At 42.9% G+C, this 22,364-nt stretch overlaps 1 protein-coding gene across 2 annotated transcripts in view; it reads right to left on the bottom strand.

Moving 5' to 3' along the window:
* Window positions 1–314: 314 nt before the first annotated feature.
* LOC125264323 (GTPase IMAP family member 8-like) overlaps window positions 315–22,364 on the bottom strand; it is a 33,470-nt gene continuing 11,420 nt past the window's right edge. The window contains exons 3-5 of one of the 2 annotated variants that reach the window (XM_048183574.1): window positions 19,517–20,200; window positions 18,598–19,272; window positions 315–2,577 (exon numbers count right to left, since the gene is read on the bottom strand). In XM_048183574.1, coding sequence (XP_048039531.1) covers window positions 536–2,577; window positions 18,598–19,272; window positions 19,517–20,200 — 3,401 coding nt within the window. In that variant the 3' untranslated portion in view covers window positions 315–535. Of the gene's footprint in view, window positions 2,578–18,597; window positions 19,273–19,516; window positions 20,522–22,364 lie in introns of those variants that run through there. The other variant, XM_048183567.1, reaches the window with a different exon arrangement.

Below are 22,364 nucleotides of genomic sequence, written 5' to 3'. Positions count from 1 at the left end.
AATAAACAAGTAAATAAATCACAACTAATTTCAAGATAATTAAATGCAATGCAATAAATATCATGCAGGAACAAAAAAATTATCAAAATGCAGTAAGCAGCCGCATAAGAGAAAAACAGGCATAAGGAAAAAATAAATAACATCTGGATCCAAAGTTTAACAAAAGAAGAAAAAAAACAAACATGAGGCATAAAAATACAAAGCCTAGAGAGCGCACGCGAGAGAGAGAGCGAGACGCAATCACACTTTCTTAAATAACTTCCTACCTGGTTCCCCGTATATACACTCAACAGTCCCCCCCCCCCCCCCCTAATTACAGAATAGGAAAGAAAAAACAAATCATTGACGACTGTCACAACCATAGGTCACAACTATGTTTCCTTTTCACCAAACAAATCTCCCTTAATTGGATTTAAGCAGGAGTGGTACTGCAACCTACTAAACCCATAGTACCCATAGTAACAGAATTCAACAGAACCTTGGTTTTTCTCACCCTTTTTATGCAATCAAATCACATCATGCCAAGCAAAAACAATCATTGAATAACACAGCCTGATTTCTTTTGTAGTTTATTAATTTCTTCTAGTAGCTCAAGTCTCTCTTGTTCTTTCTTGGCTTCTTGCTCTTTCCTGTCCTTTTCTTTCTCTTGGAGCTCTTTTATTTCTTTTTCTTTCTGATCTTGTTCTTGTTCTAGCTTCTTTATTTCGTCTTCTTTCTGGAGCTGCAGGTGTTTATAGAGTCTATCCAGTAATTCATACTGTTTCTGCTGTTCCTCCAGCATCTTCTGGAGCTGCTCTTTTCCCTCTTTAAAATCATTCAGTTCTTCTGCTTGTTTTCTGGCTTCATCTTCATGTTTCTTCTTCATGACTTTTATTTCCTGTTTATGTTTCTGTTTCATTTCATCTCTCTCTTTATATTCTCTTTCTTTTCTCTTCTTCTCCTCTCTTTCTCTTCTCTTGATCTCTTCTTCTCGCTCTTGTTTCAGATCTTCTATCATTTTCTTCCATCTGTTTCTCTCTTCTTCTCGTCTCTCATCATCTTCTCGTTTTATTTTCTCCCACTCCTCTTTTCTCTCTCGTTCCAGCTGCTCATAATGCTTTTTCATATTATTTTTCTTTTCCTCATATTCTTGCTCTTTTTCTTCTCTCTCTTTTCTCTGTTTCTGTCTCTCCTCCTCTATCTTCTGTCTTTCTTCTTCTCTCTCTCTTTCAAATGTCTTTCTCATTTTCTCCATTTCTTCTTGTTTTTCTCTCAGCTGTTCCTCGTGTTTCTCTTTTCTCTTTCTTTCCTCTTCCTCTCGTTCTCTCGTCTGTCGTTTCTTTTCATCCTCCCATTCTCTCTGCTGTCGTTTAATATCCTCTTGAGTCTCTTTTCTGTCATTTTCAGCCTCTTTTATTTTTCTCTCCCATTCTTGTCTTTCTTTTTCCTCCTCTTCAATTCTCCATTTCTCCTCTGAGTCTCTCTTTTTAGTTTCTTCTTCTTCTTTCATTCGTAACTCTGCTATAATACGTTCTTGTTCACTTTTCATCTTTTCTTGATCTTGTCTGTATTTCTCTTCTCTCTTTCTATCTTCTTCTTCTCTTTCCTTTTGCTGTTTTTCGTACTGTAATCTCTGTTTTTCAGTCTCTCTCTTCATCTCTTCTATTTTCTGATGATATTCAGCCCTTTGCTGTTTTTCCTCTTCTGATCTTTTCTGGTTTTCAATCTGTCGTTTCTTCTGTTCTGTTTTCTCTTTTTCTTCAAACTCTTTTTTGAGTTTTTCCTCTTTTTCTCTCAGTTGATTCTGCATCTTCATTTTCTCCTCATCAGCTCTTTGTTTCTCTTCCTCGAGTCTCTTCATCATTGTTTTCATTTCCATCTCATATTTGGCTTTTAATGCCTCATTTTGATCCTGAATTTCTCTTTCTCTCTCTTTCATTATTTCTTCCATTCTTCTTTTAATGCTCATCTCTGCCTCCTCAAACATGCTGTTAGTAAAGTATCGACCCTCATTAGTATTTTTCAGCTCTTCTATCATGTTTAACAGTTGAATCACTTGAGATCTGTCTTGTTTTTCTCTGTTATTGAAAGCCAGGAATCTGTTTCCACAATCTCTGATCAGTTTCTTGAGTTCTGCATTATTACTTCTCTCCACATAATCTTCTATAGATTCATCCTCGAGATCATCTCCTCTAGTGAACAGAACGATGCTGAACTGAGCAGCTTTTGGACCAAAGATCTTCTTTATCAGATCCATAGTGTCCATCTCCTCCTTGGTGATTCTTCCCAAACTCAACACAATGACAAAAACATGAGGTCCAGGTGATGACATTGAAACACATTTCATTATTTCTTCCACCACTTGATCATTTGACAGTGTTGTATCGAAGAGACCTGGAGTATCAACAACAGCAACTGATCGACCATCAACTTCACCAACTCTCTTTTCACAAACAGTCGTCACTGAATCTGTGCTTAATTGGCTCACAAACTCCTTTCTTCCCAGAATAGTGTTTCCTGTTGCGCTCTTTCCATTTCCTGTCTTACCGATCAGCACAATCCTTAGACACTCATCATCATCTGGTTCATATGCAGCACCTGAAAATCATAAAAAAATGTATGTATTACACTAATTTAATGCAGGTTTAGTTGGGGTGTTTTAATCGGTATCAAAAAAAAAAAAAAAAATATATACATGGAACAGTTTCACTGCACAATATAAAATGTGTTTTAGCATTTTGGGTCATTTTACATGGGTTTATATTATTTTTATCCAAGTGCTTAGTAGTTTTTGTGTAATTCAGCTGCTGGCTCAATCTTTCATACAATACACCAAAACACCTATGATGTACCTGCTCACATCAATCATCAGTAAGTCATTGTAACGCAGTTTTGTGTGATCTGCACACACACACACAAAAAAAAGGTTCTTCAGCAGTTTTTTGGGGGTGGTTAAGGTGATATATAGCACCACTGCCATTTAAGAACCCGTTAAGCCTGTATATAGTCCTTTAAAGGTTCTCTAACTGTCTCCTTAGTCTCTATGTTTAGAATACATTAAAATACACCGTTAAAACAAGTAAAATGCATTAGAACACAGGGTGCCAAACATTAATGAAATAATTGTTAAAGATAGTTTGAAAAAGAAATAGTCAATAACTGGCAGAAGTGTCCTAAATTAAATTAATGATATGTTACTAATTACTAATTTATCTGAAAATGGGGTAATAAGATTATTTTTTTCTTTTCACTAGCTAACATTACCCTCAAGAGGACAGCAACTTATTAAGTAGTGAAGTACATTTTCTGCTGTTTATCATGGCCAATGTCTCAGGTTATGTATGTAACCATGGTTCCCTGAGAACAGGGAACGAGACACTGCATTTGGCACGCTTTGGGGGAATGCCTCCTTGTGAACCGGTGTCTGAAACAATTATCAAATCACGTGGGGAGTACTGGGCTCAACCTAGCAGGAAGACCATACTGTAGGCATAAACATGGAGGCTCCCAGAGAGCCTGCAACATGATGTAATTCTACATCATGTAGAATATATCACAGCAGCATTGCAAAGGCCAGCCATGTCAAAACTACAAGCTTAATCTGCTAAAAGACACCCAGATGTGGGGGATTCGCTTACAGGGTGGCCTGTGAAGGCAGATCCAAACAGGTTCTGCGACTCCAGAATGACACAGGCATCAGCTAGTGGCAGTGTCTATGCTCTAAAGGAGCCAAATCTGAGAACCAAACTATCCAGTGAGGTTAACTAGTTTAACTCGACCAGGCAATGTACTCAGTAAAAACACCAATAACCCTTAAAGTAAGGGGAGTACAAAGAATTTTACACTACCATGTTCTGAGGGAGGCAAAAAACAGGCCTACTACTTCAAGCGATCACGGGCATAAACCTGTAGCAGTGCAAGTTTCCAAGTGAGCAAAGTCTAACTAAAACACCTACCAACAAGCCTTGCAATACTGTGTTCTGAACGAGGCCCAAACAGAGCCTTCTATTTCAACCAACACGAGTGTCAACTTGTGGCAGTGTTCAAGCTCTAAGGAAGTCATATATGAAAACCAAACTATGTAGTGAGGTTCACTTTATTAAACTCAACTGAAGCTTTTAACAGGCAATATACTCAGTAAAAACACTTTTTACCCTTTCAGCAAGGGGAGTACAAAATACGTCACCATAATCTTAAGGAGGCCCAAGTCAGGCCTACTACTCCAGAACACATGGTTGCTAGCCTGTGGCTGTATTAGAGTTACTGAGCTCACAAAGTGTTGGGCTGGAATCAGAAGTAAGGGGAAAGACGGAAGTCAAAGTACCACTAGATAGTTTCTATTCACACAGTGAAAAGGGGCCTACACCACCTGAGACAACAGCACCAGGGAGACTTAGCAATAGTCTGTTACCTTAGCTGCTATCTATTTTGCACCTACACTGAAGGGATAATGGGCCTTGGCCTGACAACTCTGATAAGAGGAGGCCAGAACTAGGAAAAACTATACTCACATAACAGGGGTAGTATAAAAAGGGTGTAAAAAGCTACTAGAAGACCGCCTTAACCCTAACATGTGATGTAAATGTATGTCCAGTTGTAAAATAATGGGACAGGTGCACCAGAACTGCAACTGATAGAATGCGCAATGTAAAAATCAAGCTGTCATTTAATTTGCTTTTGGGGGTCCCCTGGTGGTGGTGGGGCCCTAAGCAGTCGCTTAGTTCACTTATAAAGAGGGCCGGCTCTGGTGAGATGACAAATGGAACTTCTGACTGCATCTGCTCACTAGACTTTATTTAAAATTAACTATTTGCATTTTTCTTGACCAACATCTGTTGTCATCCTGGTGAAAGTTCAATATCATGGTCCATTCCAAGATTTTTAAATGAAGGTAAGAAAATTAGAAAATAACTATAAGTTATTTAAAGCCAGTCATATAGCAACCGTGCTTAAACTGACATTAAGAAGTCACACAGGGATTGTTTCCAGGTTTCAAAGCTTTGCTATTTAATTAAAAAAAAGTCTGTATTTATGCTAATGTTAAAAGTGTTTAATTTAAAAGACTGACACTGATGTGAAAGCAGACACAAATGGTAAATATTAATACTAAATATATTAACACTATATATAAGGCATTCTTTTAAGCCCTCCATAATATGATGGTGTAAATTATTTATCCTTAGCCCTGAATGAATTAAGCCTTTATAGACATGAAACATTGAATTGTTTAGATTTTCTCTCTTAATGCCGGAACACACCAAGCCGACGCCAACGAACTAGTGGTGACGAAAGCAGACTGCAGGGTTGGCTCATGTTGGCAGCGTCTGTATCCAAAGTTGCCCTGACACACCAAACCAAGACAGCCAAGTAGCACATCCGTTCTGCGCCTGCGTGATAAGAAATGCCTTTCTGAACCAGCAGATGGCAGTAGCTAAACAGTCAATCAGAATGATCAGATGGCCTGGCGGACCGACGAGCTCCAACAGCGATTCAACATTTCGAATCGGCTGAAAAAAAGCCGATGAGGACCAACTTCAGCCGACGGTGCTGAACACACTGAGAAAACTTAGTCGGCCGACGAACAAAAACTGCACGACGGCCGACCATCGGCTTGGTGTGTTCCTGCCTTTAGTCACACACAAGATCCTCAACCTCCAGCGCATGTACTCATTCTTTGTCTGACTATCAAGAGACATAAGCGCAAAACCAGCAAGCAAGGGCCAGCATCAGATTTAGCACTGATGTTATGGCAAACAGGTAGGCATGCATTTTGTTTTTCGCAATTGATTTGTTTATGTTATTACCTTCCATCATTTTACTAGTCTTAAGCTGTTGCCAATAATGTTGTCGTGTTTAATCAGATTGTCCACGACACCCTGGAAAAACAATCTAACGATGAGAAAGAAGACTACGATGACACAGACTCGCAATAATGTTGCAATGTCATTTATGGTTATGGTTGTAAATACCATAATGCAGTGGTTTTCAGTCATCCTGCATGGGGATCCACAGTTCAATTCATGAAGCTCCCTGCAAATGAGCTGATGATCTGATATCAGGTGTTAAATAAAGACATAAAAATGTGTGGAGTGCAGCTTTTTTAGGTCCACTTTATATTAAGTGGCCTTAACTACTATGTACTTACATCTAAAAATAAGTACAATGTACTTATTGGGTTCATATTGAATTGTAAAACACATTTGCAGCTATTGAGGTGGATACGGGTAAGGTTAGGGAAAGCTTTGGTGGTATGGGTAGGTTTAAGGGTGGGTTAAGGTGTAAGGGATGGGTCAACAGTGTAATTATAAATGTAATTACAGAAATTAATTACAGATGTAATTACATACAGGTGTTTTTAAGATATAAGTACAATGTAAAAACATGTATGTACACAATAAGTGCATTGTATCAAATGGTTAATTTAAATGTAAGTACATAGTAGTTAATGCCACTTAATATAAAGTGGGTCCAAAACACAAATGTAGTTATTTTAATGAAATCTGAGATATTTGTTGATTCATTGACAGTATACAAATTCCACTGTGATTGTCCAACTAATCCATATGTTTGATTTCCGTATTTTCTGAAGAGACTTGCATTATGTGAACATTTAACTTTGTCTTTTTATTCACATATAAACCTTTATAAACAAATATATGATCAGATATGGTAAACGGGAATTCACGCATGAGTTCATTCTCGTGTTATGCAGCATCGTTTGAGCTTCCACAAGAACTATTTGTGCTGATCATATAAGGTGACCGTGTCTCTTCAGAAAATTTGGACTAAATTGCTAAAATTCATATGGATTAGATTTACAATCCCATTATGAATTTTTGAAGCATAGTCAATTTTATTTCAAAGACGAACAGAAGTCTTACAGGTGTGGACCAACATGAGGGTGATTAAATGCCAGTTTTTGGATGAGCTATCCATTTAAAGCACAATTCTCATCAAACATTACTAGTACTGAGTTTTATGTATTCATCTTTGCAAATATAATTTTTTTTTTCCATCTCGTTTAATGTAATTTGTTTTTGCTGTTTACAGTCCTGCACCTGCACCAGTATTGAAGGCCATCTCAGTCGGAGGGAGGACCACCAGCCATTCCTACTGGTACTGAGAAGGATCAAGGGCAGGATCGACAAATTCTTTGTGGCTGAAAAAGCACCTCATCTCTTCTGAAGGAACCAGCTCCTTGAGTGCTATCGAACATTAAGTCTACTGTTTCTACCTGCTATGTAGGTCCTTTATCTTTATCTTCCTGCTACACTCAACAACACTGATTTTGGTCTTACCAATGACTCTCCCAAAGTAAAGGAATTGCATGGGAAGCATTGACAAACTTTTGACAACATTTTTTTCAGAGCCCCATGTATTTAAAGTACAGATATTGGAAGTAGAGTATGTTCAACCGCTAACATTTTGAAGTTTTACAGGTCTTTTGACCTTCAGAGTTCACATGAGTGAATTCGATGAATTTGTTTGAACTGTTATATCTAAGACGTGTCATTGTTGAAAATAAAGGTTCAAACTGATACAATGTATTGACTGTTATTCAATGCACACATTGTGTTTTTAGTTAAACTGAATACAGATTACATTGAATGACAAATCAGGGTTTGCATGAACACGATAGTAGTGTGGAAAGAACTCTCTTGGTGTTGACACATCTAGTGTAGTTTTAACACTACCAGTGTAAATGAGGGGAAGAAACACCAATAATTGTGTTAATTATGAACACTTACAGTGTTGTTTTAACTCCATACAAGTGTTAAAAAACTGGTAGGACCCGCCACAGTGTAACACAGTAACTGCGTGACTCGCCATAGACATACACGGAGAAAAGTAGCTCCGGCTAGAATGTTCCTCCACAAGACGCGTGCAGTTCTGTTTATTAACCGCTAGAGGGCCAAAAATCGCGGACAGCAGCTTTAACTCTCTTTAGCGTGAACCTGTATAAACCCTGAACATTTTTTTTAATTTTGGCACTGTGAGTGTGAATTTAACAATTTAAAATTTGCTGATGGCAGGGGATGCTGGTAAATGTTCAGTTTTGGTACTATTAGGTTTGACTGCAGCCTTTGATACAGTTGACCATTCTATTGTAAGTAGTATGCTGAAAACAGTGGGTCAGAGCCTCGGGAAAGGCGCTTGATTGGTTTGTGTCTTATTTGTCAAACAGGTCATTTGTAGTGTCAGTTGGAGATGCAGTATCCCAACGTTCAGAAATGATGTGTGGAGTTCCGCAGGGTTGCCTGTTAGGACCAATTTTCTTTTCAATTTACATGCTTCTACTAGGTGCTGTAATTCTCAACCATAATCTAAATTTTCAAAATTTCAGTATTAGTGTACTGGATCTTTGAATTATATCTTAAAGGGACAGCAGTCTAATATTCCTGCTATATAATTGAACAACAAGGTACAAAGAAATCACTCCTGACTGAATAGATTTTGTAACTTCAATAATGTTTCATCTTAACTATTCAGCAAATTATTCGCAGAAGTTTTGTCAGAAGAAGTCTCGGAGTCAAATGCAATTTCACAATGTTTATTTTGAAGAGATAGAGAGAGGGTCAGACAGAGCACAACAGTCACAGTTCACAGGTGAAGAACCACACGCGGCGTCCAGCGATGTAATCCACTCTGGTCGGTGACCGGAGAGAAATCCTCACACGACAGAAGACTGAAGATGTGATTCACACCAGCAAAGAAAGAGACAGCTCACCGCAACCCGGAGGAGACTGGATCTCGTCTAAAGACAAAGCGCACCAGCTTCACCGGGAAACAAGGCAGGGTTCACTCGAGGTCAAGTTCACGAACACTCACAGACGTGTGAACTCCGGGCAAAGACAAACCTCCAGATGCCGGCGACTGAATCAGAGACAGAAACTGAGAGAAAATGAATAACTGGACCAGACAGCGTGACTGTGACCAACCAAGACAATGAGCGCGCGACGAAGGACAGGACAACGTGCTACTTAAAGAAAACAGCTAATGAGACACAACAGGTGAACACTTACCGAAACGAGTGGGAGGGGCTAGTGCACACGTGAGGAACTGCCACCAACAGGTAAGTAAATAAACATACACACACGCACCATAATTCACCCAGGAGTCGTGACAGTATCCCTCCCCCCAGGACCGGCACCGGACGGGCTCTATGAAGACTCACCCTGTCGTCGACGGAAGTCCTCGATCAGACCAGGATCCAGTATAACCCGGGCCAGAACCCAGCACCTCTCCTCCGGACCGTAACCCTCCCAGTCCACTAAATACTGAAAACCTCTGCCCCTGCGACGAGAATCTAGTAACCTCCTAACTGTATAAGCAGGAGCACCATCCACTAGACGAGGGGCGGGGGGGTTGGGGGCAGAGGCGGAGGAATTAATAGGGGCAAAAAACACAGGTTTAACCCTGGATACATGAAAAACAGGGTGAACCCGACCAAGAGTAAGAGGTAACTTAAGCTTTACCGTTACCGGATTAATGACCTTAGATATACTGTATGGCCCAATGAAACGAGGAGCCAGCTTACGAGAAGGCTCACGGAGAGGCAAATCCTTGGTGGAAAGCCATACCTTTTGTCCACACACATAACGGGGTGGAGGTCGCCGGTGACGGTCAGCCGCAGCTTTGGTTCGTCTGGAGTTCTGTAATAAAAGTGATTTAGCTCTCCGCCAAGTGCGTCTGCACCTGCGCACGAAAGCTAAAGCAGACGGAACCGCTGCGTCGGGCTCCTGTGATGGGAAAAGGGGAGGTTGAAAACCGATAGACAACTCAAACGGGGACATATTAGTAGACGCAACGGGAAGAGAATTATGAGAATACTCGACCCATGGAAGCTGTTGGCACCAAGAGTTCGGATATTGTGACGACAGACAGCGAAGCATTCGACCGAGATCCTGATTAGCCCGTTCGCATTGCCCATTGGTTTGCGGGTGGTAACCAGAAGACAAGCTGGCTGTAGCGCCGATCTGTCTACAAAACTCCTGCCAAAAACGAGAGATGAACTGAGGACCCCTATCTGAAACTACATCAGTCGGAATACCGTGTAACCGAAAGACGTGATTAATCAAAACCTGAGCCATCTCTTTGGCAGAAGGAAGTTTAGGTAGGGGAATAAAATGAACCGCTTTAGAGAAACGATCCACCACAGTCAATACGACAGTGTTACCATCAGACGCCGGTAAGCCGGTGACAAAATCAAGGGCTATATGAGACCAAGGGCGGGAGGGCACGGGCAAAGATTTAAGCAAACCAGCGGGAGGTTGATTAGAAGTCTTGTTACGAGCACAGACTGAACAGGCTAATACAAACTGTCTGACGTCCGTAGCCATGGAAGGCCACCAGAAACGTTGACGGATGGCAGCCAACGTTCTCCGAACTCCCGGATGGCCGACAAACCTGGATTCATGACCCCACCGGATGACATCGGAACGTAAACGCTCAGGAACCCATAGACGACCCGCCGGACACCCCTCCGGAACTTCCCCCTCTCGGCCGGCCTCCCTCACCCGCTGTTCGATTCCCCACACGAGGGCACCGACCACTCTCCCTTCCGGAAGAATGGTTTCGGTCCGCTCAGACTCAGAACCTTCGAACAGACGGGAGAGAGCATCCGGTTTAGTGTTTTTAGAACCTGGCCGGTACGAGAGGGTGAAGTTAAAACGGTCAAAAAAAAGTGCCCAGCGAGCCTGTCTAGATGTTAATCTTCTGGCTGAACGGACATATTCCAAATTTTTATGATCCGTCCAGACCAGAAAGGGCTCCGAGGTTCCCTCCAACCAGTGACGCCACTCACCCAATGCGAGTCTAACCGCCAGCAGTTCCCGATTACCTATGTCGTAATTTCGTTCCGCTGGGTTTAACCGGTGAGAGAAAAAAGCGCACGGATGCACTTTCCCGTCAACGGGAGATCGCTGAGATAAAACGGCGCCTACCCCGACATCAGATGCATCCACTTCCACTATGAATTGCTTAGCCGGATTGGGAATAGAAAGAATAGGCGCAGAGATGAAACGGGACTTTAATTCATCAAAGGCTACCTGAGCCTCCTTATCCAATGGAAACACACTTTAGAAGAAGTGAGAGCGGTAAGAGGTTTAGCGATCTGACCAAAGTTTCTGATGAAACGCCGGTAAAAATTGGCGAAACCCAGAAATCGCTGAAGCTCCTTACGAGTGTCGGGCACTGGCCATTCGGCGACCGCTTTAACTTTAGCGGGATCGGGACGAATCTCTCCCTCGGCTATGACGAAACCCAGAAACGAAACCGACTCCTTGTGGAACTCGCACTTCTCCGCCTTAACAAAGAGCTGATTCTCTAAAAGCCGTTGTAAAACCTGGCGAACATGCTGGGTGTGTATCTGCATAGAGGGAGAAAAGATGAGAATGTCATCAAGATACACAAAGACAAACTTGTTAATCATGTCCCCCAGCACTTCGTTGACCATGGTTTGGAAGACAGCTGGTGCGTTACAAAGGCCGAACGGTAAAAACGCAGTATTCCCAGTGCCCTGATGGTGTATTAAAGGCTGTCTTCCACTCATCGCCCTCTTTGATGCGTACCAAGTGATAAGCGTTGCGCAGATCTAACTTGGTAAACACGTGCGCTCCCTGTAACAACTCGAACGCTGACGACATTAAAGGCAAGGGGTACTTATTCTTAACAGTAATGTCGTTCAGCCTTCTGTAATCAATGCACGGACGAAGAGACCCGTCTTTCTTTTTAACAAAGAAAAATCCAGCACCAGCTGGAGACGAGGAGCGGCGAATGAGACCGGCATTTAAAGCTTCATTGATGTACTTATCCATAGCCTCTCTTTCTGGTTTAGAAAGGGAAAATATACGACCCTTAGGCGGAGAAGTACCTGAGAGAAGTTTGATTTCGCAATCATACGACCGGTGAGGAGGTAGGGAAGTAGCCCGAGCCTTACTGAACACCTGATACAGATCGGAGTACTCCGCCGGGACCCCCGAGAGATCAACGGCCGGAACCTGAGAAGAAGAACAGACGACAGGAGAAGGAGCAGGACCAAGACATGAAACATGACACGAAGACTTCCAAGACAACACAACACCGTTCTGCCAATCAACGTGAGGATTATGTTTGGTCAGCCAGTCATGACCTAAAATGACTGGAGATTGAGAATCCTCTAACAAATAAAATTCGATCTCCTCACGATGATTGCCAGAGACAAACAAACTCACAGGGGGTGTGCGATGGGTGATAACAGCCATATGCTGACCCTTTAAAGTCCAGGCGGAGAGAGAGGAAGACAGAGGGATAAAAGGAATATCCCACGATGAGGCCAAAGCGGCATCTAGAAAGCTTGCCTCCGCACCAGAATCCAACAACGCCTGTGAATGAAAAGAAGTCAGTTTAAAGTTCACTATTACAGGTAGTGTAGTGCAGCTTACGGGAGACTTTAATGACGACACGCCCACCGAAACTCCCGAAGTCATCGGCGGGCAGTACCTTTTACCGGACATGCAGCAGCGATGTGCCCCGCCTTACCACAATACAGGCACAATCCACAGGACAGACGACGCTGTTTCTCAGTAGCGGTAAGGCGGAGCTTGCCCAGTTGCATGGGCTCCTCCGCTTGAAGAGATGACGATGCGGTGGTCTCCTCCGACTCAGAGACGGCGAGATGTCGAAATGATCGGCGGAGGTCTCGTTGACGGTGGCGAGTCTCGATCCTCAACGCCAGGTCGATCGCCGTCTCGAGAGATGCTGGGGGGTCCCTTGCAGCGACCTCGTCCTGGATGGCAGGATTGAGACCTTCGAGAAACTGAGCCCGAAGTGCCGCGTCATTCCAGCCGCAGGTAATAGCCAGCGTTTTGAACGCGATGGCATAGTCTGTGACGGAAGAGGTCCGTTGCTGCAGCCTCACCAGCTCGGCTGCTGCCATGTCCCCGCGAAGCGATCGATCAAACAAACTCAGCATCTCCGTCTCGAGAGCCTCAAACGACATCGTGCACGGAGCCCTGGCCCCCCATGCAGCCATTCCCCACTGTCTCGCTCTACCGGTGAGTAGTGTTAAAACGTAAGCCACCCTAGTAGTAGAAGCGGCGAAACGCCGGGGCTGGAGAGCGAAAACAAGGGCACACTGCTGCAGGAAGTCCCGACAGGTGTTGGGGTCGCCATCGAAGGACGGAGGTGTCGCCGCGTGTGGCTCGCGGTCTGCAAATGTAGTCTCAGCGGGTACAGAGGAAAGACGCTCACCGAGCAGAGAAACAACCTGCTCAACCCGGGTACTGAGCTCTGTAAATTGTTCAGACAGGAGACGAAAGTCTCTGGCAGCTGCACTCAACATTGACGAATGCCGCTCAATTGCCGCTCCCTGCTGATGAAGTGCGGTCTGCACGGAATCCGAACCCTCCGAACTCGCTGACTCCATCTCTGGCGCGCTCATCTGTCAGAAGAAGTCTCGGAGTCAAATGCAAGTTCACAATGTTTATTTTGAAGAGATAGAGAGAGGGTCAGACAGAGCACAACAGTCACAGTTCACAGGTGAAGAACCACACGCGGCATCCAGCGATGTAATCCACTCTGGTCGGTGACCGGAGAGAAATCCTCACACGACAGAAGACTGAAGATGTGATTCACACCAGCAAAGAAAGAGACAGCTCACCGCAACCCGGAGGAGACTGGATCTCGCCTAAAGACAAAGCGCACCAGCTTCACCGGGAAACAAGGCAGGGTTCACTCGAGGTCAAGTTCACGAACACTCACAGACGTGTGAACTCCGGGCAAAGACAAACCTCCAGATGCCGGCGACTGAATCAGAGACAGAAACTGAGAGAAAATGAATAACTGGACCAGACAGCGTGACTGTGACCAACCAAGACAATGAGCGCGCGACGAAGGACAGGACAACGTGCTACTTAAAGAAAACAGCTAATGAGACACAACAGGTGAACACTTACCGAAACGAGTGGGAGGGGCTAGTGCACACGCGAGGAACTGCCACCAACAGGTAAGTAAATAAACATACACACACACGCACCATAATTCACCCAGGAGTCGTGACAAGTTTAAGCTTGCTTGTTCTTTTATTTAATAATACTACCAGTGCTTTAAGTGGGCCGGTACGCACCGGTACTCAGTACCGCCACTTCCAAATATAGCTCTTGAGCGTACCGGCACCTCTCCGTGCGCCCAGAACGTGCTTTTAGCGTACCGGTACGCTCATTTGGACATCTATTTTAATAGAAGTTTTAATCCTTTGCCTGCGCTGCCGCTTTTCAGAGCGCCCTTCACAATGCACGGCACGCTTCCTAATTCGTCCCACCGAGAGCAGAGACTACATTACCCATACACCCTTGAGTTTTACAAGTGAAAAACGCATGCGTCGCTTTTGCCGCTGTCAGTGTCAACAACTCAACGTGGCCGGAGAGGGTGTGTGAAACGCGCACACTCGGCTCGGTAAAAATACAAATACAGTGAACAACACTTAAGACAATGTTTATGTTCTACTGTTCTATGGTTATGTTGTGTTTTATAATTTATTTTATGTGCATTTTGTTAAAAAAAAATTCAATACCCTTTTGCACATTTTATTTATGTTCAGTAGCTCTTTCTAGCTCAAGCAAATCCACAAACTAATAAAATGATTTATTATTTCTTATAAGGTCGTCTGTTGACTGCTGTATAAAACCCCTTCAATATAGTAAAAAAAAAAAAAAAAAAAAAAAAAAAAAAAAAATATATATATATATATATATATAGGCTATAATAGAGTACCGGCACCTCTTTTGGGCCACTTAAAGCACTGAATACTCATTTATCTACTCATTTATTTAATAATTCATTTAATTTTATTATCACAAGAAATGACGCGGTCGATATCCGAAAGCTTTATATTCTAATCGCTGAACACATCAGACAGAATTCCAATGTCTTTACGTTATTCAGCCTGAGGGTGGCGCTCTAATGATGATTGACAGACTTTAGTACACACAACACACAGAATCTTAGAATTGTAGTATTTTTGCTTCGAATTTTGTTTTAGAATAGTTATGTAGGAATTCGAGTGAGAAATTTGTTTTGTCTATTTTCAGAACAAACATAAACAACATAACTACTATAAAAGCTATAAACATGAGCACGTTTAAATTAAAGATACGCTACTCCACATAGGAAGAACAGACATGCCAAACAGTTACTGACCTGATGCAGACACACATCTGAAGCGGACTGATATCGTCTTGGTCTGGAGGTGTACGTGAGGTGTGTTAAACGTGGAAATAAGCGGGGCATCCAGAAATCTGCCACAATGGCTCTCTATGAGAGGGTGCTGCAGTTCCATTTTACACCACTGATTTACATAGGAAAGTTGTGGGGCGCTGTAGAGCTGGGAAGAGCTCTGAGACCGGCTGCCCCGCTTAGTTTTATGAATACATGCCTGTCGAATCCATGCGCTACATTAATATATCCTGCTCAGTTTACGACTTAAAATAGTCTAGCAAATCTGAAAAATATTTGTTGCAGAATGCTGAACACATTTATAATTTATTATTAATTCAGTGTACATAGTAGGCCTATATTTTAGGATGAATATTTTGGTGAGGCTCTGCCCCACCTGCCCCACGAGCCGCGGCTGCTACAGAAACTGAAAGTAAAAACTGACTGAGCTTTTGGCATCTGTCGATGCGTTAACGGCGCATATCTTCTCAGAGACTGTTAATTTATTTTCTTGATATTTCTCTTGTGGTCCATAGTGAGGAAAAATATAAAATTATTCTACAATATTTCGTGTTAAACAAGTTGTTTTTTAAATGAGGAGTATCCAACTAATCTTTTATTATCCTCATTCACAGACAGGGCATCGGTTGCGGTGATATGCGCTGTGATATTGCTGAGCAAATGAATAACAATATTATTTTAATAATAAAAAGAAGAATAATTTAATAGCCCTGCGTCCCCCGTCCGATATAGCCTAGGCTACGCCACTGTGAAGGGATAAACGGAGTTTAGGCACGGCATCAAAGGACGATATCGTTATCATTAATCTGTTTTTTCCATAGACTGTAAAAAAAGATGGACGACGCGACGCCGCTTCCTTCCATTGTAATGAACTGAAGGTAAAACGGACGATGATGGGCGTTGACATGTTGGAACCTGGGCATGCGCAGAAAGACTCGTCGGTGAAACCAGGAGGCGGAGGCGGAGTCGCGGTATCAAACTTCCGCCCAGACGTCTGCGTCATCAAGATCAGATCTCCTATTTGTTTTATTATCTATTGTTTATTATATTTTTCTTTTCCTCCTCCCTTTTTCATTTGGCTTAAACGATGGCTTAATTACATCTGGCAATAAGGAATTTACATTTTTTTGAATGTTTATTAATGCACATTGTTCAGTTTTAAACTAAATTACTCATAACTAGGTCAAAACAACATATCGTAATTGATGTATTTTAAATAAATAAATTATACACAAATTAAAATTATACTTGTAAAAAAATATTCTGTTTCTAGAGCAATAATATTTTTGAAACCTCTGTAAAGGTGAACTAACTCTACAGCAGATCGATTGCTGTAACGTTAGACAGTGCTCTTTAATTAACTAGAGTAGGATTAATTTTGTCCTGATAATTATTATTGTATACCCATAAAGATAATTAGTAACTGCCAGATTATGATCACCTGCTTTTTCCGTCATGGCTAACATTAGCCGTGTTATCTTGGCTAATAACATTTAGCTTATAAAGCCCACATTTAACGTGACCGAAAAAACTCAGTGATCCGTCAGATCTGTAGGTCGGTTAGGACAGTTTACTGCTGAACAACAAATTTTGTCAGTGAGAAATAACACAGAAATCGAAAAATAATAGTTATTTATTCATCTTCAATCTCCCCTCAAAGCTCCGACAGTCCTCAGAGAAGCTGTCAATCAACTGTAAATCGTGACGACACGCCCCGTTTCTATAGCACCAAATTGCTTGCAAAAATCAAACTGATCACAAAAATGAACTATTGAATATATATCAGCATGATAACAACTACCTTAAATGACCAAAACCATCTTTCGGAAAATTTTATTGTACGTGTAATTAATTTTTTGTTATTTTGACAAGTGCCATTAGTTTGCATTGAGAGGGCGGGTTTATGACTTGTACTGCATCCAGCCACCAGGGGGCGATCAAAGAGCCCGCGGCTTCACTTTTCAGGACGTATGAGACACACCCGTTTTTTTCCACATCTCTCTGAATAGTGGCCGCGTTTTTTGTGACTGTCTTTCCGCGCTCACGGGCAAAAGAGTATCTTTGTAAGGCTCGCGCTCAACTGTGCCCGAGACGGAGCGACGGAGCGGTACCCGGGAAATGAAATATACCCGGGCCTTAAACGCTTCAAATTGTAGTGGACGAGCTGACGGATCACAACGGGAAAAATTATGGGGGGGCGACTACGTATATATATATATATACGTATTCGAACATCTGTTTTGTTGAAAGGTACAGTACAACTTATTGAAACAGTTATATATCTTGTAATCACCTAATCAGTGTTTCAACAACATAAAAAAACAGCTTGTAAACAATCTGTCATGTATAGCATTTACCTCAGAAAAGCCACTCAGTGTCCACAGCTTGTTAGTTCCCCAGAGAAACAAACTCTTTCGCTTAAAGGTGCTCTAAGCGATGTCACATGTTTTTAGGCCAAAACATTTTTTGTCACATACAGCAAACATCTCACTATCCGCTAGCTGCCTGTCCCCTGAACACACTGTAAAAAACGTGGTCTCTGTAGTTGCCACAAGCTCCAAAAACAGCAACAAAAACTACCTGGTGCAGCCTGGACCACAAAACATAATAAACACGCTCCAGCCAATAACAGAAAAGAATGATTTTAAATGTGCGTTCATGACTGTTTCAGGAAGCACGAACGTCAACAGTAAGTTACTCCACCCAGGATCGCTTAGAGTACCTTTAATATATGCACTGTATTAGCCTATATATTCATTATATTTTATTTAACCTTTTAGAGACGCAAATTTGTAACGCGAAATAAAATGGCCAGAAGACTGCCTCCTGAATATTATAGGTTGTATTTTAAACAGAATTAATATTTTGGAAGGGAAATCTTAAAGATGAATATGGATTATTAAATTTTTAACAATGAAAATATGTGTGAAATGTTTTGAATTGTAATATTCACGGCTTAAATATGCAACCATGTTGAATTTGAGACCATAAAAAATGCAAACCAATGCATTAAAATACAAGCATGGTTAATGCAGGTTAATGAAGCAAGATTCACATGCAGGTGTTGTAACTTTGGAGTTTAAACTTAAAAAGTATGAACTTAAAGACTTTCTTTATCACTGGCAATCAATAGGAAGCTTCTTCAGGTTTATTTTAATTAAATCTAGGCAAATATTATTTTTTTAATACAGCATCCTATTACTTTACATGTGTTTTGCTAACTCATTTGACCAATTCATGGGACTGAATCAATAATCATGAACCAAGTGAATCTAGTTGTGATTCTACATTAACAGTATTAAGGGCACAAAACATGATTGTTCATGATTGGAATATTTTAAAAGAAAAGTGTGTACATTCTTATAAAGATGCATAAGCTAATATTAAAACAAAAAATGCACTAACCTTTTGACTGAATCTTCTGCTTTAACACTTTATTTTCATTCTCCATTCTCTTCAGTTCTTCTTTATATTTCTCCTCTGTTTCACTTCTGACTCTGTTCTCTTGAGCTTTCATATAAATCTGAAGTGAATATGGTTCAGTCTTCGTGTTCTTTACATAATCCAGTAGTTCTGGGATCTGTTTTGAGTTTTCAGGTTCCTTTAACCCAATCACTCTGTATCGACCCCCATAGAGGCTGATTAATCTCTGAGATTCTGGGCAGGAGTTTATGAAGTCCATCACTGGTCTTTCAACAGTGCTCTCTGTTGTGAAAAGGAGTATGAAGTGATCTCTGGAGCCAAAGAGGTTCTGGACCTTCTCAATTTCTGCTTTGTCTTCATCAGTCAGTGAAGCTGCAGGAATAATAAGGAGGAAAGCATGAACTCCAGGATCAGACACACAGCTGAGAGTCTGACGCATCACTTCCTCCTCTGAGAGATGAGTGAGAGCTGGAAGATCCACAATACTGATCTGATGTTCATGTACATTCTCCATCACACACTCTTCACTGCTCTCTCTCTGATGTGAAGGATTGATCTTTTTTCCTTGTAAAATTTTGGACACAGAGATGTTGAGTGTTGTATCACTTCCACACAGCACCAGATTTAACTTCTGTTTTCCAGAGACATTCAGTGACACTGAAAAAAGATTAAGAAACATTAAAATATCTTAAGATACAACTGGATACCATCATTGGGCCAGTGGGTGAACCTTACATTATAAAAGCAATACATGTGTTAAAACTCAGCAATAGTCAAAGAGAATTCAAAAATCTCTCAGCAAGCTTTGGTGTTAAAAATTGTTGTTTATAGTTTAAATTGCCATTCATGATCATAATATAAATTAATTTCCGAAAACCTACTAAAAGACTTTGAACTCTACCTTCATCACTTCTGTCTTTCTGGATTTCTTTGGGCTTTCCGTCATCTTTGTGATAGGAACACTCCTCCATTTCTTCCACTGATTTGCTCTGCTCTTGTTTTGCTGATGTTGGTGTTCCTTCTTCATATATCCCACATGTGAGATAATCTTGATGATTTCCCATGAGTATCAAATGAACTGTCTGAAATATCTCAGATTGCCATTCTGGTTTTCTCTGATCAAGATGCAGATGTCCTCCTCTACACTCTGAAGTTAGCTGTTGAATTAATTCATTAACATTCACATGAGCGCCTTTAGCACCGCGCATCTTTTTATCAGTTGTGATCACTACAGTCCATTTAATCGCCTCTTCACTGAATTGTTTCAGCACATATTTCACTCTTGTCATGTCCTCCTCAGTGAAGTCATTGTGCTGCAGTACGAGTATGAACGCATGAGGTCCTGGATCAGACAGAGACACACACTCTCTCACTGCCTGTGTGATCTGATCATCTGAGATGTTTGTCTGGAGCAGCTGAGGACTGTTGATGACCATCACGTGTCTGTCCTTCAATCTTCTTCCGACTCTCTCTACAACATCTGGAGGAGCTTCTCTGTCAAACGCTGCTCGTCCCAACAGGATGTTTCCTACTCGACTGTTTTCTGCCACACTTTTCCCCAGCAGAACAATCCTCAGATCACTCACTGAAACACATAAAATCTGCATCACACAAGCTGACTCGGAACAACTCAATTTATATAATGGTATCACATTAAGCAACTTTTATGTATGAATTTGCCCTTCTCAGTCACTGAGCCTGTCACATTCACTGATTAAGAACACAGGATAGGTGACACACTAAAGGACTGGACTTGGCTCATGTCTTCTCTCTGATTCCCGGTCACGTGACACTTTCCTGAGTAAGAAAAGGAGCACTTTGCAAACATTTAAACTCTTATAATAAACAGAATTCGAACATTTCACAAAAACCATAATTCCTTCTGGCCATACAACAATGACATTCCCAAATAATGGAACTATAAAACCAATTGTATCTAACAAATTATGTATAAAATCCTCAGTAGACATGCATAGACTTACTATTTAAGTAACAAAATTCCTCTGTTCATTAAAAAAAAAAAAAAAAAAGTGTTTAGGCCTTCATCTTTTTATTGTTAATTCATTATTGTTACGAAGGGAGACTCAGGCAGGAGATCCAAGTGCAGCATTTATTTACAAGTGAGAGTGGTCGTACAGGCAGGGTCAAAACAGGAACAAACAGGAACAGTGAGGAACAGGCAGAGTCGTGGTCAAGGAACAGGCAATGATCAGGACAGGCAGATATCACTCACAGGTCGGTATACAAGCAAGAGGTCGAGGCAGGCGGCAGACAGGGATAAACAGGGTAACAGGCAGAACAGACAGGGAATAAACGCTCAGAAATGACACACAAGGTAATCAAGACTTCGCGGTGAGGTGGTGTGTGTGTGAGTCTTTTATAGTCCTGGTAATGAGTATCAGCTGGGTGTGGTGATTAGTGTGGAGTGTGCATGGCTGTATGTGGCAACAGGTGATTGGTGGAGTGAGTGCATGTGATAGGCAGAGAGGATTATGGGTAATGAAGTCCGGGATGTGACAGGAACAGACGTGATCGTGACATAACGCCCCCCTTCCGGAAGGCGCGTCCTCGCGACGTAAATGGCACGAATAGGGAGGGGGGGTGGGTGCATTGGAGTTCAGACGGGAATAGGGTCTCCAATGCAAGTTCCAGGGCAACCATGGCGGGTCAGGTGCCAAGGGCGGCCACGGCGGGACAGGAGTCACGGGCGGCCGCGGCGGGTCAGGTGGCTCGGGCGGCCACGGCGGGTCAGGTGGTTTGAGCAGCCACAGCAGGTCAGGTGGTTCAGGCAACCACGGCAGGTTAGGCGGCTTGAGCAGCCGCGGCAGGTCAGGTGGCTTGGGCAGCCACGGCGAGACAGAGTCCGTGAATGACCACGGTGGGTCAGAATCCATTAATGGCCATAACAGTACAAAGGCCGATGACGGCAGTGACCAAGCAAGGTCCCCACCCACAATCTCCCCACCCTCAGGTATACTGCCCCCCCCCAAAAAGTTCTTGGGGATTTCAACGGGGCATGTTGCGGGCTTGTGGGCAAGGAGTTCGGGTGGCTCTGGCAGGGCAAGATTCTTGAGTGGCGCTGGCAGAGCGAGGAGCTTGGGCGGCGCTGGCAGAGCGAGGAGCTCGGGCGGCGCTGGCAGAGCGAGGAGCACAGGTGGTGCCGGCAGAGCGAGGAGCACAGGTGGTGCCGGCAGAGCGAGGAGCACAGGTGGCGCCGGCAGGGCAAGGAGCACAGGTGGTGCCGGCAGGGCAAGGAGCACAGGTGGCGCCGGCAGGGCAAGACGCTTAGACGGTGCTGGTAGAGCATGACGCTTGGGCGGAGCAGGAGAGACCTCTGGAGTGGTCTCCAGGCCCACAGCGGCCTCTTGAAGGGCGTCTGCATCTTGAGGAGAGGAGGACGCCTTTCTCCTCCTCCTCCTCCTCCTCCTCTTCTGAGGGTGAGGCGATGGTTCACTGGTTGGAGCGGGTTCTGGAGCAGACTCAGTGGCTGGAACGCCCCCTGCATCCTTACGCACCGCAGGGGCGGCCATCTTGCCCGTGGGCACTGGCAAAGCAGCCCTTTTGTCCATCGCGTCCAGGGCGTTTGACTGCGTTACACCCGGCGAACATGAGTTCGTAGCAACCGGCGAACTTGAGAGCGTCGAAACAGGCGAACTTGAGAGCGTCGAAACAGGCGAACTTGAGAGCGTCGAAACAGGCGAACTTGAAAGCGAAGTGACCGCCGGGCTTGAGTGCGAAGCGACCGCCGG

This window comes from Megalobrama amblycephala, linkage group LG1, assembly GCF_018812025.1.
Source record: "Megalobrama amblycephala isolate DHTTF-2021 linkage group LG1, ASM1881202v1, whole genome shotgun sequence".
In the NCBI taxonomy this organism is placed as follows: Eukaryota; Metazoa; Chordata; class Actinopteri; order Cypriniformes; family Xenocyprididae; genus Megalobrama; species Megalobrama amblycephala.
This window is presented reverse-complemented; position numbering and strand designations above follow the sequence as displayed.